General features: G+C 37.9%; 1 protein-coding gene across 10 annotated transcripts in view; it reads right to left on the bottom strand.

The window, feature by feature from the left end:
* LOC139745071 (neurobeachin-like) overlaps window positions 1-20,389 on the bottom strand; it is a 444,680-nt gene that overhangs the window by 213,608 nt on the left and 210,683 nt on the right. For all 10 annotated transcript variants that reach the window (XM_071655484.1, XM_071655489.1, XM_071655485.1 and 7 more), the window contains 5 exons: window positions 19,863-20,098; window positions 18,476-18,642; window positions 17,506-17,627; window positions 15,474-15,617; window positions 3,532-3,668 (listed from right to left, as the gene is read on the bottom strand). In XM_071655484.1, coding sequence (XP_071511585.1) covers window positions 3,532-3,668; window positions 15,474-15,617; window positions 17,506-17,627; window positions 18,476-18,642; window positions 19,863-20,098 — 806 coding nt within the window. The remainder of the gene's footprint in view (window positions 1-3,531; window positions 3,669-15,473; window positions 15,618-17,505; window positions 17,628-18,475; window positions 18,643-19,862; window positions 20,099-20,389) is intronic.

The raw sequence follows: 20,389 nt of genomic DNA, 5'->3' as shown, positions 1-20,389 counted from the left end.
CGGGAATGTCTGCATGCATGCCATGTTGTCATCATGTCGCTAACTGATAATTCATTACGTATCCTCACAAGAGTGCTTAATGCTGCTTTCCTCATCTCCCTTTCACAAGGTGCAGCCAAGCAATTCAGACTGCATTTTTTTTTTCAAAACTGAAAATAAACAGATCAATCCATGAAAAGTGCACTCAGGATTATATTAGCAACAATGCCATGATGATACAAAATGTCTACACATAAAGCACATGGATATAATCCTTTGTATGCATACATGATTAACATAAATAATATATGTCCTTGTATCTTATGCTGTATTCGTGAGTCAATTTCAAAATGATAATATCCGCTAATCAGCCCTAATGACGTGAGCGTAGAAGCATGCAGGTATAACGAGGGATGCCGCTATCATTAGATTAACATTTTACTGCTGCTCACGTGGAATAAACACATAGGACTATGGTGCAAATGGCAGGGCTTAGCTAGTTATAGTAATGACCTCGGCAAATGCATGCAACACATGCCTGAACCGTTTGGCAGCTCAGGCAGCTAACGAGCCCACGTTGGTTGGCGCACACGAGATTCAATTGGCACTAATTACTAATACTGCTGCCAGTGTCGGGCTGGGCCATCCTTACAAAGATTCTTGGGATATTCTGGTGACATACAATGTAGCCTGCAGAAAAGATGTTAGCTTTTCACGTGAAATACGACTCCTAGGAAACATGTGTGAGACAGAAGCACACACGAGTGTGTACTCTTCATGTGTGTGTGGGTGTGTCTGTGTGTATGTGTGACCTTGTAATTAGGCCACTCTTGTAACAAATCTGTCAGATAGAAAAGGCAAACACACAGAACACACTTGAGGGATAGTGAAGATAAATGAAACTCTAGGTATGGGTGGATGTCTTCGAGAATCCAAGAAAGATGAAATAGACCAACTTTACAACTGAAGCCTGTGTAGTGCCAATGATGGGCAAAACATCACGAGGTGAAAGAAGAGGTACGCTTTTTCAAATAATATAAAATATATATATATATATATGAAGGGTCTTCTGATTACTGAATCGTTTCCAGTACTTCATGGTGGACATACACCTCCACTACGGATTCTCATCTTCTCTACCCTCTTGTGTATTCATCTATCTGTACTTGTGTCTGTGTGTATGTGTAGGGGGTATTAAAAGGTTTGTCGTAATAGTGGATGTACCCTTTCTCTCTTACAGACCAACAGACAGCTAAAGATGTAAGACATGATGGTTATGATGAAGGAGTTGGAAAGCATGATGGTGGTGGTCGTGGTTGTATTGCTTGTGGTGACAATAATTGCAATGAATAAGAAATGATGATGATTAGATAAATGATGGCAATGATAATGATGAAACAAAGTCAATACTGACATAACCTCATGAGCCTTTGAGTGTGTGTCTGTTTTTGTTTTTTGTTTTTTTGTTACCTAGTAACCAAAAATAAGACAACTGACAATATACATACATAATAATTAATAGTATTTAAGTGAAATACAACGTTACAACATGGTTGATTGGCTATTCTTGGGGAGGATATGTGAATCTCGTAAGTTCTTGTACACAAAATTGATAAAAACACTATTCCTAAAGACTGAAAAGAATATATTTCATTGATTCTGTAATTACACTGTAGCTAGACACTTGCTATAGCATTGTCTTTGGCCCACTGTGGCTAATTCAGAATGCACATGCATTTTAATGTGAAATGAATGTATGAAACAAAAGCAGTATGAATGAGTGTGGAAAAGCATCAGTAGTATATTATCTAGTTGAAGCCAGGGAGCATAACTGTCGAAGTGTCTACTACAGACTTATATTCACTAAGGTATTGGGTGAGGTCGGAGACCTTTCCTTTGAACTAAGCAGGCCTTGTTTTGGTCTCAACATCTATCAAAATGCTTGTTAGAAGTTAAATACATTACTAGACTTCGGACTTTCGACAGGAGATATTTAAGATATGAAACGTTTGTCTATGGAACTTATATCCTTATATCAATGTTCTTCGAAGTCTCCTTATACTACTATTTACTACGCTTAAAAGTCACATTTCTTAGGTTTCAATGCTGTCACTTTTTTTCTCTTTACTTTGCTTGAACATCTGTGACTCTACCAGAGCACTGTAGTGATGGGTCACATGCTATTCATGTCGGTGATGCATGTAAAGTTATGTACATGATTATCAACCAAGGACATCTTCTTGTCCTTTATCTCACTATAATAAAACACAATTACAACAGAAAATCAAACCATATCTAAAAAGCACACCCACAATACTTCACTGGGATACATAAAGACAGACATGTACACATACAAAGCATGAATTGAAACAGTATCAGTTCTGATGGATACTCAGTATTAACTCTTCATAATAATCATAGCTAAGGTCTTACAGCTCTCAACACAATCAGCTCTCTTGCCAAAGTCCCAGTGACCAGGTAAAAGTTCACTCACATTGTAATGGTTGCTGGGATGCATGGGGACAAAGAGGTCAAAGGTCGGGCAATAGCATCTTTCTCCCCAGCTAGTGTGCACACACACACACACACACACACACACACACACATACAATACACATACACAAAGAAACTCCTGTCTTTTTTTTTTCCTACCATAGAATGCATTCACTTCCAAGTCCTTTCCCCTCTCTGCCACCAAGCCCCAGAAAAAGAGAGAAAGTAAAGTGAGTATCCAATGTTCATTTAACGATGCCTATGAGGAGGGGCAATTGGCTGATTAAACGCCAACTCACTTGATGGATGAGCACATATTTGAGCTTTATGACAATTCCCAAGGTTCCTCTCCTCCAGCCATAGACCTCACCACTTCTGTTTCTTGTTATTTTTTCTCCTCTCACACTTCTCCAATATGCAGGCCATCAAACTAATTCCCCCAAAAAAGTCTCTGAAGATAAAAAGAAGGGACGTGGAGACTGAACCCCACAATCTGATCCTATGAACCAATTTATTGTCACCAGCTGCACACAGCAAATTTGTGAATGAGGTAATATCATAAGAAGAAAAAAAAATGCTGTTGACAGCACAATGTACACATTGTATGTTCCTCATTAAAATCAAAGTAAACACATTGTCTGATGGTGATTAACTATTCATACTTTTCTTTCATCAACTTTGCTCTTACTGCTACAATGTGTATATCACATGAAAATCCATGTATTTTTTTCTGTAGATTATTTTCTGTATAGCAAACTGAAATATACGTTTCACGATGCCTTTCTCCGATTCATATCCTTCTATTTCAGCTGCAGATAACTGAAACAAGAGCAAAGCTAAATGCCATCATGTAGAATACTCAGCTATTGCGTCCTCATCGTCAAAAGTGAAGTGGCAAGTCTGAGCTTCTGCTCACTTCTGATGAACCAAGAAATTAATACACCAAAAAACAGACAAACTGACAAACAAACATGCAAGCAGACATACAATGTAGTGAAGTAAACACCAAATGCTGAAACAAAGTTTGAGACAATATTGAGAGAGATTTGCAACACCTACCTTGGGGTCAGCTTCCTTGAAAGTGTTATCTTCCTCATCGACCTCAAAGTACATCTCGGCTGACGTAATAGACAAGGTTCCCTTGACAACCACGCAGGGGGCGATCATGTGAGCAGTTGTGGTGTAGACCACAGGACCTAGGACATGAGGATACAAAAGCAAGGCCAATTTAGAAAGAGGGGGGAAAACAAACATTAAAATATTGGTAAAGTGTCCATCCTACCTTTGCTCCAACTTTACTCAAAACTTACCAGAAACACACAGGGACCTGAAGCATGCACAGTTATTAAGTGTGAAGAATTTCTTTCATTATCAGACAAATGCTGATTATTGTTGCATTAATTACAAAACTACAACTCTGTAATATTCAGAAATAAGTATTTATGCATGTTTCTACTTTGAACGCCATTATTGCAACTGAAATATGCACTGCCCAGCTCACAATGAAAAAAATCTCAAATGTCGGTTATACACCTCTGCTTATAAGTCTCTTGTTTAACTATCGTAAATCATGGTAGAAACAAAATACGAATAGCCTCTTGATGTAAAAATGTCAAACGCTTGTTTAAAAAAAAAAAAAAAATCATATGCAATAATAATTTCACCAAGAACTGTATGTGCAAAACATCAGGTCAAAAAAACAAACAAACACAAAAAAGAACTGTGATCACAACTTCTCCTGGCCTGTTCAGGCTACAGACAATGATTACCTTAAGCACACCTTTCTGTTAGCACAAATTATTACCATCAATAGTTTCACAGACAGTGACTAACCTCATCTAGTCAAAACATATATCAAATATTTTCCACATGACATCACCTGTGTCAGACTGGATCTGAACTGACTTTATCAAGCACGTCAAAAATCTGCAAAGATGACAATCTGCATAATATGACATTTGGACCTGAAATCTTTTGACTGTGATGTGCAGGATTTAAAATGCAAATTAACTTCCTGGGTCACAAGTAGGACTACCTATGGTCTAATTTCAACCTGTCTGTGAAAGCATCTACGGAGATTGGCATTAGAGAAAGGTAGATGAATACAGATGGAGAAATACAAAGAGGAAAGATAAAGAATGAGAGAGATGGGAGCATTAGAGTAAGAGCAAAACAACTTTATGCCACTGAATCACACTGTTTGCATAACAGAATTAGAGTAGTCACTCCTACGAGAAAGGTGCCTATTTCTCTCCACAAAGTCTCTGATATCTTGCGGACGACAGTGACAGGATTTATGCCCGGCAAAATCAAGAACTAGCTTATCCCTTCTCTGGAAGTCAGAAGTGTTTAAATCCACACCGTGACAATGACGGAAGAGGTGCTCTGTGAGACGAGAGGAGAGTATCCCCTCAGAGGTGGAGAATCTTAATCCAAGATTTACTGCCATGAATTGAAGAACAAGTTCTAGTGGTGATCAGTTTCAAGAGAAGTCTCCTGATGTATTCTACTAAGAGTTATTCTCCTCAAGTACTTGTAGATTTTTTCCTCTTTTGTTCATAATTTACTGCCAAGGCAATGCAATGAGGAAGAAAGCAGAGTATTTAGAATTTGCTGATTTTCAATATATTCTCTTTGTTTCTCCTCCTGACAAAACGCTGTTTCTCTGTCATCTCATCTGGAGTACTACTTGAATCTCCTCCAAGGTTGTCCTGCCCTGTTTTGAGTTCCATACGAAAGAAATATAACATTTTGCTATGACATTGCACCAGTTTCTCATTCTACAGCAAACATATGATGATAAACCTCACTGTCATATTCACACCTTTCTATTCTCAAACATAGTGGTTAATCTTTTTCACTTGTACATTACACAACATGTGAAACTCCTAACTTGTTCTTCATAGAGCTTTCTGGTTTGAAGCCAATGGCAAACTCATAAAAATTCTCAAATGGCCTTTGTTTTGCATGTGCACACGTCACATCCATAATCTGGCAAATTGCTTGCTGTTGTAAACCATTGTAAAACGACAGTTAGGAAAAGCATTATGTCAAATTCCTCTAGAATTTCCACGATAATTTGCTTGTAGATAATACGAGACCAGCATCAATTATTTGGAGCTGAATACAGTTATCTTATGTTAAGATGGACAAAATGAAGCTGATTCTTCAAAATTAGTGCTATACATGCATTGGTATTAGATGTTGCACAGTTTGTGTCTGATGTCTGCATTTATAAATTAGGTGTGCTTTTGTACTACATCTAAATCAACACAGCACCATTTCGCCCACATGCTGCCCCTTAAACCTAGAATGTATTTGATGCAGCCCTTATCTCTGGAGGAAAATGGACTGATGTTGACGGTTTGAAGCATCAAGGTTTGAATGTTCAACATTTGACTTATATGTGGTGTGAAAAATGTCATTTTTCAGTCAATTTGAGCAAATTCTTACTACGCTGTATGTCCTAAAAATGTGATTTAGTAAATTTAGAAATGAATTTCACTAAACATTTCTTCCCATGCAGAGGTTTATAACAATTTGCTGTAATAAGAAAATAAAGTCAGACCTGCTCCAGCAACCACCTTTCTATAATGACCACCTGCCCATATACTGTAAAACAAGGAATGTTCGCGTTCATTCTAATTTCGCAAATTTTGTGAGAGCCGAGTTTCGCGAAATTAAAATGCACACTAAATATCTTGTCTACACTATATGCATTGAATGTTAGAGCTAACAAATAAAGCCATCGGCTCCCATTTGCTAAAATTTCATGCCGTGAAAATATCATGTTTTACAGTAGTAACCACATGGGATCCCCTGGACAGAAAGTGTGTAGATAAGAACCTGTATGGTATACCTACCTAATGCAACCATTATTTCCACTAGATGACTTAAAACTGTATACAGCAACCGCCCAGTGGCTTGCTGTGATAGAGCTTCTAGCTTACAACAGATTTGCTGGCCATTGCATCTACCAAATGCCCCTGAAACTTTTTAGAGAAAAGACAACTGGTAACTGTTTGGAGGGGGGGGGGGGGGGCAATTAGCTAACACTATTGACTTTATATATACAAGTATATGGGCTGCGACGTGAGAAAAGGGCCCTTAGCGCTGTCATGCACAAACACCATAAAACCGGCACAAAAGTTTGACAACCAATATGCGAAAAAAAAAACCCAAACAGCTAGCTAGCTGCGCGCGCATGAATAAATGCATCAAAAAGTGGCAGGATTTGGGCAAAACATACGGTTTTAAATGTCATAATTGGGGCATTGAGAAGAGGAATTTCAAAAAATGGTTTCCATATCTAAATACATCAGAGTTCATTCTACAATGTGGCAGTGAAAACTCATTTTCGGCATTTTATGCCTTAAGGGGGCTTTTCTCATGTTGTGGCCTGGATTATGTATATATACCTCGTATGCATACATACACATGATTTAATATGCTGTACTATATAGTTGTATGTAGTAATATCATGGTGTACATGTTATTATATAGGACACTGAAAATAGCTTCCCTGTTGGCTCCTACTGAATGTGTCTATAATGACCACATTTTGTGTTTCCCATGAGCAGTCGTTGTACACAGGTTTGACTTTCTTTGCTTTGGAAGGAAAGGTCATACCATAGCACTAACTCTTTCAATACAACATACCGATGAGTCATAATTAAAACTCCACATAACTTGTATATCTATATACTCGAGCCAAGGTCTCTTCCACTAATGTAGTTGATGTATATCAAACATATGTATTTTGTATACTGAAAGTACCCTCATCAAAGATGATGTTTAATCTATGATATGTGAGCACAACTTGGGAGTGACACAGAAACTGAAAAAGCGCCCCTGCAATATTTCACACCATATGTCTGACATACAACAGAATGTAATAACTGAAGAGGTTAAAAAACTTTGAAAGGAGGGTAATGAAGTCAAGTTATACAGCCAAGTCAATATGGTATATCAAGGACTAGTTCACACCTAGACATGCTCATTTATATAATAAATACACTGCATGCTGGATGGCCTAGTCAGAAGAAAAGCAAACTGAAGATGGCTGAATGAGCAACCAAAGACCTTTAGTTGTCAGACAGCTAGTACCAGGAGCTATTTGTATCCTATGATTACAACCCAAGCACATTCCATGCACAACTTTAAGATCAGTGGTAAGTGTTGAGTAAAATTCTCTTTCATTGGTGTCCTTTGCTGTTTACATGTTACTGTGTGTTTCAGTTGTAGAATTTTAACAACATTTTTAAATACATCTGTACTAAAATCATGATTGATTCTCAAAGGAGCAACACATTTTCAAGGGATGGTATAATTTTGGTAGCGGTCAGATTCAGATTTTAACTTTTTGGGAGATAATTAGAAACCAATTATAAAACATGAAAGGTAAATGAAATTCTAAAAGAAATTCAAAATTTCTTTGATGAAAATTGAGTATATGAATATAAGAACGACCCAAGTCCATGGAAGACCACTTCGAGTAAACTAAAAAAAACTTCATATCTTTTTTATTTGTCCAATAATATTCTATTTAACTGTGATGGGAAGGCAACATTGTATATACAAATTAGAACATATATTATTATGACAATTAATATTTACATTAATTGTGGAGAGGCCATTTTGTGTGGTGGACTTGGGTCGTTCTTTGATTCATATACATGATATTCTGCTATAGAGATGAGAGAAGGATGAGAGAGGGCGCTATTATATGAATGTAAGAATGACCCAAGTCCTTCATTCTTACATTAATATAAGATTTAACTCATGCATTTCAGGCACTTCCAGGGGTAATTAGGATTTATCATTTATACACAAGATGAGTCCATGCATAAGCTACTATTTCCATGTCAAACTGAATTTGGCCAAAAATTGGACTTGGGTCGTTCTTATATTCAGGTCTTCAATTGGTTTTGAAATGGCTGAGAAATAAAAAAAACAAAACAAAGTAAAACAAAGTGGTCCTAATAAAAGGTGAGTCCCATCTTTTACTAGGACCTCCTTGTTCTTTATATCTCAGCCAATTCAAAACCAATTTTCAATGAATAAACTTTGAATTCCTCTTAGAATTGTATGCTCTTTCATATTTCATAAGCCACAATTATACCATCCCTTTAAAAGTAAATTTTCTTTGCGTATACTTTTCCTTTCCTTTTCTTTCCTTTCATTTTCTTTTCTTTTCCTTCTCTCTGCACATACAGCTTGTATATTCTTTCATACTTTAAACAATTAATACACTAACATTTCTTCAATGTGGGTGTATAGTGTGCACCCCTCCAAGTTCTCTTTGTTTGTTTGTTTTTTGCTTTGTTTCTTTAACTGTGCTGTGTTGTGTAGATGAAGGAAGAATCTAGTCATCATTGGTAGAAGTGACTATCTTTAAAGGGGTTTCTGTGCACTGTTGATATATGTGCAAAATGTCTTTGTCAAGGTTTGTGAAACTGAAATGAATTATATCTTGTTATATATTCCAGTCAAAGTTCATTATGGTGCAGAAGAGCAAATACCAGTTTTTTTACCTGTATTTTTGGTACTGATGCATGAACACTTCAAAATAAGTCTAAAATAAAGTCTAAAGAAAGCATTGGGCTTCATGTACCATATCCTGTAATATGGGAATAACTAACATGTAACTGAAGTCTTATTCCACTAAGGGCATTTTTCCTATAAGGTCAAATAACTTTCATTTGCTGCCAATAAAAAACAACAACAATAACAAAACAGTAATAAAGGATTACCTGCAGGAATGCAATGTACACTAGTATCAGTTCATAGGGCAAAACCAATTGGTTTTCTCCAGCAAAATCCATCTTCTGATTATTCATTGCTGCAGAAATGTCAGGATAATTAAACAGAGCGACCTATTCTCTTTTGATATTCTTTTTTTCTGTCTCTGGTTCTCTGTCCTACTCAAGGACAGCTCTTCCCTCAAGTACTATCACCATGATTGCCATATCCTAGAGGCAAGAACTGTATTAGTTAGTGAACTGTCAGATTGAGCAAAGCTAATGGTCCTACACAACTTTGTCCCCATGGCCTAATCACTGCTTCCCCCTTCCCAGCAAAATGGTGGCAGTGTCTTCAAAGACAAACTACACTTGCCCTGTCCTGTCACAGCAAATATAACCAATCAAATTAAAACCTGGGACAAGGGAAAACACAGCATTCTTCAGAGTCAATTCAATTACTCTGGCGACAAACGGGTAATCTTTGTCAGATCAAAGTGCCAGAACGCTATTTCCATGTGAACTTTTCTCTTTCCTACACTTCATTTCCACCCATCCTAGGAAAATTATATGCATGAAAATAACTTGCTAGATGCAATTTTTGAAGGCCATGTTAGTTAAGTAGCAACAACAACAACAACAACAACATATGTGAAGGACATAAAGCTGTAACTGACACTCATAGACAAGATGGTTCATCTGTCAAAGTTGTGTCACACCAATGTCTTTTTCCCCCCCTCTGTGTTTGGTCTTTTTGTCTCCGTTATCTTATCAACAAGATTTACTTATTGCACTTACTAAGTATCACTGCATCTGTCTTTTAAATATCGATACTATTAAAAAGGCTTTTCCTAATTTTATGACAGTGATTTTCAATTTTTTTTTAAACCTATCACATCATCATATGCCACTGCCGTAAACTGAAACACATCACCAATTGTGTTGCGTGAATGGAATGTTTCTTCCTTAGAACACTTTTCTGTAGTATGATGATTTGTATTGCAACCAATGGTGATTAGATTTGTGACTTGAAACAGTGCTAGCACGCAGTATGAAAAGATATTGACATTTGTAACAAAACAATTAGTCTAAATGATACATTTTGACCAGGAATCATGGAATGTGACATATGCTGAAAACTTCAGCCTCTTTTTCAGATATCAGAGTCTATCCTGACACATCCAATGAAAAATAAGACATACAAACAAACACAAAACACAATCCTAGAGTGAGCATTTCTGCCCACAAACAACAAACACCGCCCTCATAACCTCTTCACCACACATGTGGAAGTAGAGTGGTTTGTACCATACTGCATTTGAATACTCAAGGCATGCTATAATGACATGCCAGCTAAATTATCAAAAAGTACACATGATACAGAGCAAGGCTTAGGAACAGCTGCACAAAAATGACAAATAGCTATGAACTTAAAAGTGCTGAAAATACTATAGGGGAAGCGTAAACACTTACAATTTATAAAGCTATTTAAGAGCCTTTATATGTGATGTGAAAATCTGTCACAAGAAATTACAGTCAACATAAAGAGAGACAGTCTTACAAAAGATATGCATCTCATGCAAATTAAAACAATAGAATAAAAATAATCATCATTAATCAAGACAGTTTCAAAAGGCATTTATGGCAAAAGTTCTGAAATCAAATACATCAGATGGCCAATTTAAACTGTATCATATCACATACCAGTAGTAATTAAATCAACAACTTGCATTCAGAGTTTTCTAATGCTTCACAGTGATGTTGATGATTTCATGAAAGATAGAGCTCAATATGTCATTTTTTTTTAAAATAAATACTGTTCTTTTTACAGGTTGAAAAAAAAACCTGTCTTGTTCCAAATGTGTTTAAAAAAATAATAAATCATACTTTGAATTCTCTGGTCAAAGCCAACGCTACAATACAGTAATTTCTGATGAATTCCTCTTTTTGGTTCAAACTGCCAGAATGAAAAGTGAGAATACTGACAAGCAATCTTTGGCCACCTGTCCGAGCCTGTAAAATGAGTACTGTAAGTCTATTAGCTGTATGAAAATCATTCCCTCTTACTGACTGTGCACCTGATGTACATCCTTACAACAATGGGCCATGCAGATAATATACTATAAGAAGTAGATGCATTGGAGAGGAAAGTCTCATGTCAGACTGAGGTATTCATTAAATAGGTCATGGTATACAATCAGAAGGGGGTGGGGGTTGAGGGTAGGAGAACGCGAAACAAAGAGATGGCATTTCGCAGCCTTAAAGGGAATAATGTTTTGATTCTAGTTTAATAATGACTCATATGGACCCTATACAGATTGCTGGTACTGAAGTTTAATTCATTTATCCACTCACATCATCAGTGTGTGTATCCATCTATATCTGTTTGATCTACAGCAACCATGGTCATTCATAACTAAGGTCTGGGGCCCCATTACAAAAACCTTTGCAATCATTTGCTAGTAATAGGAGATATTAACAATCCTCAAATACTCATTCGTCATCAGCCGAATTGGAATGATACGTGGTTGCATTGATTGTGCAATCTATTCATGAGTTTTGTGTCATGAGAAGTCAAGGCCTTACATAGATTTGATAACTTTAATTTGGGCCAGAAGCAATTTGACTGCAGCACATAATCAACTGGGATGCATCCACCTTCTCAACCAATCACAATACATGACCTTTCATTTACATTTCATTACTGCTAAATCACTGCTAAAAATAATGTTATTAAACTTTTCTCCAAAAACTAATTGGAAGATTAAAAAGCACTGACACCTTGTCTTATTACTCTGCCATGGACATTTTCTTTTTGCTGGTGTTGCTTTGTTTGTTTGTTTGTCAAAAGTGTTTTTTACCATCTGTTTTTTCATGTGTGTGTGTGTGTGTGTGTGTGTTTTTCAAGATCCTGCTGACCCTATGACCTTGGTGAAGGACTGCCCTCTCTGACTGCTCCCAGGTTGTGTATTTGACTGTGACTAGCATCACTGTTTTGAGAAAGAAAGTTCAACTTTAGAATTCCAGAACGGTCTGATTTGTGTCTGATTGTCATCAAACGTTTACAATTCTGCTCGTCTGACCAGATTACTTTTATCAGTCAAGCTCAGTTTGGAGGGAATGTATAGATGGATGCCTCAATATCCACACAGGAACAAATCTATCTGAATTAAATCCTATTTTCAGTGAAACAATTATTCTCAATTTTCAGAAATATGCAAAATCAAACACAGAACTGTAGAGGCTTGCTGTACATTTGCAAACAATCCATTCATTGAATACATGGACATACTGTTTTGGATAATTTGTTACAAATTATCAAAAGTACAAAGATAATCTTGTGAGGTAAGTCTATGGTGAAATGCTTTTGTGGCTGCAAACAAGGAATTGGGCTACTACAATCAAATATGAAACTGAAAAAAAAAAAAGAGAGAGAGAAGGGGATGAAGTAGCATGATTAATTGTTGACACATTGATATGTACATGTAAAATCAAATCAACCAACACAGTGACTGTATGAATATATGGCAGGCACCTATAGCTCATCTGCTCTATGATATCAGACATACATGCACATCACTGCAAAGAAACAAATAAATTTCTGATATGTGCAAAGACTGAAATCAGAAGTGAGAGATGATAGCACTGGACCAGTGATGACGGGTGAGGAAGACACGCACACTTAAAAAATATCTGGATGGAGACATTTCACCTTCTGCAAGTTTGAGACTCATTTGGGGATTAAACTCATGCAGCATGCCCAACAATACTTGACGACCTGCCATGGAGGATGATGATGATGATGATGGTGGTGGTGGTGGTGATGATGTTGGTGATGATGATGTTGATAGTGAAAAAAAGAGGTGCAAGACAAAACAAACACAACAATCAAATGCTAATTGCAGCCGGACCAAAAAAAAAAAATGTTAAAAAAAAAAGGTGAATACATCTACTCTATTATTGTCACAAGATGCTACTTGACAAAGATTCTAAAATATCAACCTGCACATTGGGGATTCCCCTTTGGGGTAGAGATCAGAAATGACAACATCATGTATGAACTTTAGGGTCCTACACCAACACAAGAATTGATGCTACACCCAGTGTCATTGATGTGTTGGCTATCTATTGCTATAAAGCATTTTTCACTCTTAGAGCTCTTGGATGCATGTAACACATTGTTGATTTATGTGTGGAAGATGAGGTAATAAAAGGCTGGCAAAGCTCTTGCTAAGTCAAGAGACGAGATGGTGAACAGTGGCATAAAGATTGTTAAGAAGCTGTACGACAAGGAAGCCAGACAAACATTTAGGCAAATATCAAGGGAGATACTCTAGGACAGAGAAACAGAGAGAGACTGGTAGCTGCAAAATGTTCCAGAAGAATTCAACACATTTTTTAGAATGAAATGAATGATAACGATAGGCACAAAACAAGGCAAACATTCAGAGATACAAGTCTGTCACATGAGCAGTTCAATTATAGTAGATGTGGGGAAGGCAGATTGATAGATTGTAAAGATTCTGTTTTACATGTACTGCACAAGAAATGACAGCTGACTCAGGAAACCAAGTCTGGTTATCATTGAACATTCTTTGATCAGTACATTATACACTTTCTTCTGATGTGCACTTATACTACAGGAGATGATGGCAAAATCAGCAGAGTATAACTGATAGCTATAGCATTAGCAGCATATCCTGAAAATTAACATAATGCAGAGTTCAGCACACATCTGTGTAAGTCCTCTTCCTCTACGTTTGTTTTGTCAAACCCATCGCACCTAGCAATCATATTCCTTCTCTAAATCTTGAACACATTTAGTAAACAGCAGGGCAGAACCTCTACCTATATTTTTGGATTATTGAGCAAATCAGCAAAGATGATTAATAGAGGACATTCCCAACAAATCATACAAAATTAGAATGAACACAGTGAATGCACATATGTGCCACAAAATATAAAAAAGGAAAAAAAGAATGTTAAGTATTCCACATGCAGTAACATGAAAGTAAATATCATGAAAAAAGATGGATACAAGGAACCTCAAACTGCCAACAAAAACATTAAAGAGGCAAATTGAAATGAAAGATGATAACTTAGAAGGAAAGAGTATGAGAAAGATTTAAAGATATTTGCAATACTCAAAAAGCAGATGAAGAGAGGAAATAGCATGATGGATATCAGCTATGAAAACATGTTAGGAAGAGAGAGAAGAAGGAAGGAGACAGACAGAAAGTATGAAGGGCCATATCTCATTGGCGGAGACATAACTGGGACTGTTGTGACTGATCACTTGCAGTTACTCAAGTGACTCAAGAGACCGAAAAAATAACTTTTCCAGATAAGGTGACAACTAATTTTTTTTTTTTTTAAAGCAGGATTGCCACTGGAACCATCTTCCTCATCTTCTATAGCATCAATTGCTGCCTCAACATCCACAAACTCCTCTGAAGTTGCCACAATTGCTTCATCCTCCTTCTTCTTGTCCTTGCAGCCCCCACTACCCTTGAGTGGTGTGGTGTAGGGACAGTACTACTCTGGAGTTGGAGCTGTCCTCTGGCTACACAAGATGGTGGGGCCTCTTCCAAGGCAGTACAAGGAGCAGCAGCAGCAGCAGGAACAAGTACCAATCAGTGATGAAAACCTTGATAGAAATGTATGTGACTTGGACCAGGAATGCTCAGTCGTGTGGTCTTTTAAGTGGGTCAAGCAGCATTGCGGAGAAGTCACTGCATCCTCACTGTAATGTTTCTTCTGCCTCCAGCACATCATGGAGACGTTGCAGAGATGTCACCGAGACATCAAGGAGACAGCAGGGAGACATGGCTGAGATGTCTCCACAGTCCCAGATAAAATTATCCCAACTGACAGAGATGTTGCAGAGATATTGCGGAGACATCTTGGAGACCTGCTGGAAACGGGAAAAAGTCTCTGATTTTCCTATGACTCCGCAGAGACATGCTAGTCTCCAGGAGACGCTGGAGATACATTGCACAGACGTCTCCACAACCAGTAAAGACTCAAGTCGCCACCTAGCCTCCAAGCCAGTGAGACACCGACTAAAGTAAATACAACAGCAACTGCGCAAAACAGTTTCATATTCTATCTATAAAGTAGTAAAGGAGAAATGGCAAAGTGAAGATGACAAAAGCAAGAGGTAGAAACACATGACAGAGAGGAAGAGGGTGGGAGAGAGAGAGAGAGAGAGATAAAGAAAAATGATTGTACAGAGGGAAGTGACGTAAGTAGTGGACAAACCTTCCAGTTCATTTTCCAGCTCTGCATCCTCCTGGAGACTGGTATCATCCTCATCCAACTCGGATGTTGGTACAGTGCGTTGCTTGGCAGCAATCTGTGCGTGGAGGGCCTGTTTGGCCTTCTCTACCACATCCTCTGGCTCACCTGGAAGAGGATGTGAGAAGAGTAAGATGTAGCACTCACTGATACATGAATACTGTGTCTCACTATCAATCCATAGTGTATCCATCGTTCAAGGTGTGTACTTGCACAAAATGGGGGTTTTAGCCTTCCACTATGCATCACTTTGACACTAGATCCTGAAAATCAAGTCAATTTTGCTGCAGCATAAACACCAACTTACGAAGCCATTGATCTTGCTTTCTTTGTTGACAGTGCTGATAAAAAGGCAGTGCTGCTGACTTAGCAAACTTAGCAATGAACACATTCTTTTTGATATTCTTTTTCAGATCAATCCCTCTTTCCTTCTCCAACTGTCTGTCACACACACAACATGGCTACATTCACACACACACTCACTACACACAGTGATGCAGTCAGAGGGAAAGTATGGGATACACGTGGGAAAGGTGCCTCTCCATACTGAAGCACATGTACGAGTTAGCAGCTGATGACACTTGATGTGACCACCAGCACAATGCCACCCTCCTGTCAAGTCTCAAAAACTATGATCTCCTGCCCTACAGCAAAATGTTTAGACTGCGCAAAATATTTCCAAAATTGGTTTGAAGAACAACCATTCTGTTAAAGAAATTGAATCCCTGTGTATTACATCCTATGGATTTGGTTATCATATTTAGACATCAATGAGGGAAAACAGAAGTGTTTTAGCAAAAATCTGTCTGAAAAGTGGTGAAAAATAAATATCAAAAGTTTGTTCCATTGGATACCATTGCACCTTGACATGTAAAAAAGTAGCAAGAGTTATTTTTTCTTCTTCATTTCCAAGCTATGTGGTGATTACTTGGTGATGTGTCAACACAAACTTTATATCTTTATTATAAATCATTACCGAGCAATATGAATTCATGCTTTCAAGTTTAAGAATAAAAGAAAGATTACCCACACACATCTGGGAGACAAAACTTGATTTTTTTTTTTCTCAGAGGAAGACAAGCATGCATCACTGTCTATTCAAACTGTAACGTCACTGTATGTCTCTGGGTCTGATGATTTTTGACAGAAGTCGCACAAGATCCTTTCACAGGAGAAGCAAAGATGAGAAAGTATAGATTCCTAAAATGATTGAATTTATTTTTTTCCCCCATTTTCTTTTACTTCTGAATATCTTCATAGGTATATATCTAAATTTGGTATAAATTTTCAACAGTAAAAGCTTCCCGAAGCAGTTTTGTTTAAATCATTTTCAGTGGTTCAATGCCATGTTTCTCCCTTTTGCTTGCTGCTTGTCTTTAATTTCAAACACAGCATGCTGTAGATGGGGCTGAAGTGACATGGTCACTTGAAGAGTGAGGAGTCATCAGGTGAACAAACACAGCAGCATTACACTGGCCAAGTTTCCCACATCTATTGCCCTCAAGCTCTTCAAGTGTTACTTGTTATACTTTACTTTTAACTGAATTACAACTGTTTTGACATAACAAGTTAATATCCTTTTGCACAAAATTTACACAAAAGAGATTGTGCAACTTATATGAATTCTCAGTAATTCAAACCCCCGTTACTGCCAATATTATGAGGTGTACCTCATGAATGGTAGGGCAAAATTGCGGCTTTGTTCTTGAATAAAGTGGAAATTTTGATGGCACTATTTCTGTTTTTCTCTAAAGGCCTTCGTCTACTTCTAACTGGCTCACCAGAAACACATCTCTTACAAAATGTATGTATGGTTTATCACATCTTAAGATTTGAAAAGAGCAGAATTTATTTCATATGAGAATTTGAATATACAGAATGCTGATTTCCACCTGAAAATATCAGACCCAGCACACAAATAACCATTGTTCTAAAATTGTGCTGACACTGATCATCCCCCTCCCCCTCCCCCTCCCCCCGCGGGGAAAAAAAGTACCATGTTCTATTGCAGCCTTTAGGGCAGCCTCTGAGTGCGAGGATCCATATGGATTTCGAACCAGACGACGATGACGACGTGTATTGTCCTCCCACATGTCAAGGCGGAAGAACTCTTGAGGCCTGATGAAAGAACAGAAGAGAGATGAAAACTCAAATGACTATAAAATGACTTCAGAATTATGCACCACACCAATCTGGCTATCTTTACATTTTCATATACAAGTACATCAGATACAGCTAGGTACATTTAGAATTGTCGAAGGCATAACACGACATTGTCAGTTGGTATCGACTTGCTATTCTAAAATGCCATATAGAATGTAAGTGAATGATTTCATATTACCAGTCTCCCCACAAACACAAATTATCTTCATCCCATTTTACATAACTGAAAAAGAAACGATGCCAAGGGGGAAGTGTTGCATCTTGCCTCAAAATTCAAATCATGTTGTCCAACACAGATCAAAATAGGCAACTCAGAGCTAGTTCCAGATTAACACAGCCACATAGCTTGGAAGTCATTTTGACACACATTTTGTAGTACTATGTAGGATCAATGAACATGTGTCAATCTAGCACGTCAACTCTTGGATCTTGGATACATTGGGCAAATAAAACTGTACCTTACAAAGTCTATTATGTCATCAATGGTGCACTCAATTCCCATCAGCAGATTACATTTCTGTAACAGTTTGTTCTATATAAGCTCTAAGCTCTGCAAAATGCAGCTGCAAGGCTTGTGACTCTAGTTTCTCAGGCAGTTACACCAGATTCCTGTCAAATAGTGCATCAGGATAAAACTACTATTCCTCACATGTAAGGCAAAGAACAATTTAAATCCCACTTGAGAATAGAGTTCTGCCCACCACCACTGTCTTTGGCACATCTACGCAGTCAGTTCTCACACAGATGTGAGAAGTTTTAGTGGTGGTGGTGGGGAGGGGTGGGACTGTAGGGAATAGTCTCACCGTTCAGACTTGTTTCCCCAAGCGCCATGCTTGTTGGTAAGGATGTTGAGTGTCTTCTGGATGAGCTGACTGGCCAGGATGTGGTCCCGTCGCTTGGCCGCTGTGATCAGGTGGTCACACATCTTCTCTTCCTCCCGGCAGTCCATGGATGTCTGGGCGCACAGTGACTGACAAAATATACACGCACACATCACAGAGACATGAAAGGAAGTCAAATTGATTAACTGACAAGTAAATTGGCTATAGCAGCCAGAGCTCTATGGGTTGTAATAATGGATTGGTGCAAAACAAAATGATGAAAATAACGGTTCTGGTCAATGACTGATCAACTACAACCACTGACGTAATAAACAACACCACTGACAGATATATCGCCACAAGGATGAAATTTGAGAAGTAAAGGATATGAATTTTTCTTTTGTAATTTAGATCACACAAAGAAATCTAGTGAAGATTTGTGTGTATGTCAACGGGAGTCTAGCGAGAATATGATATCATCACCTCCTATTGGCTTCCTGATTGCTAGTACTATCAGTCATTTGAATATGAATGTGAAGAGCTTTAAACTTCCATATTTGAGGGAGGTCCAATTTTGATGAAACCTCTGCCATGCTGTTTGATGGATAATACTACATTTGGGCCACCGTGGACCGATGATGATATTAAAGTACGCTAAATTCTGGAGTCAAACATCAAACACACAGCAGGCAAGACAAAGTTAAAAGGCCCTACTGGCTCAATCCCTTGGACCTCATGGGGCCCATTTGAACCTGTTGAACAACTTCACATTTTCTACTCATCAGAATTATTCCTCCTAAAATGAGTTAAAATCAGATCATGCATGTTGAAGAAGAGAAATATGAAAAAGAGTTAACACATAATATATGACAGACAGCAGGCAGCAGACAAACAGTGATTACAATAGCTTACTGAGTACTTCACTTCATGGGTCAAGTAAGCTGATAAGATTGTATCAAACTTAATTCATGGTCATTTTTTTTCAACCTGACAATCCATACCCTCATCTGCAGTAAACCTGTGAAAGTCTTTATACTTACATTCTGTGGGTGTCGTTTGCATATTCAGAGTCATTTTATTAGGTTAAACAGATGACTAGTAGGAATGGACACTATACAACTAAACAGAAAAATGAAAATGCCAAAAAGTTTTTTATTCACGCCAGGTACTTTCAAACCTTACTGTGCTTTGTTTATTGGCATGCACATCCTGAAAACAAGTGAACAGAAATTACATAATCTTATTCATAAGGCAGCAAAGTTAGAAAACAAAAAAAAACTATCTGTATGTTACTAAACAGCTTAGTCATAATCAAGTCATAATCCTGAGCGGGGGCTTATGTCGATGGCTGTAGCAGTCAATGCCTCACCTCAAACTCGGCGTGTTTCTGAACGTCCTCCGCCCTGTGCCTACTGAGGATGAACTCCGCCTCATTGGCCACACGCAGGAGGTGTTCACGGGTCAGCCCCGAGTAGAGCCTGCCCTCATTGACCAGCTCGATGAAGGCCAGGCCAGCATGCTTCTGGATGGAGTTCTGCCACTCTTGGGAACACAGCATCATCACCAGCTCAATCACTGAGTTAGATGATTTCATCGTTATCAGACCTAATAAGAGAGAGAACCATCATTTAACAAACATGTAAAAAACTCAAAGTATTCTCCGTATGAAAATAAACCTTCACACCTTATTTGTTTTTCCTGTCATCATTAATCCACATTACTACCAGCACTTTGCATCTTTGGGCATTTGAAAACACTGATACACATTTGATTATGTGTACACGTACTATTGTGTATCATACAAATCTCACACAAAGACGGGACTTTAACACCCTCATACTTTTAATGGGTGGCATGATTTAAGCTGAATTGAAGTGAGATGTACAGCAGTAAACT

The sequence above is a fragment of the Diadema antillarum genome, unplaced genomic scaffold (assembly GCF_040938485.1).
Source record: "Diadema antillarum isolate AM-2024a unplaced genomic scaffold, OU_Dant_1.0 seq00001233_RagTag, whole genome shotgun sequence".
Classification (NCBI taxonomy): domain Eukaryota; kingdom Metazoa; phylum Echinodermata; class Echinoidea; order Diadematoida; family Diadematidae; genus Diadema; species Diadema antillarum.
The sequence above is the reverse complement of the archived record's forward strand: the minus strand, read 5'-3'. Positions and strand labels throughout refer to the sequence as shown.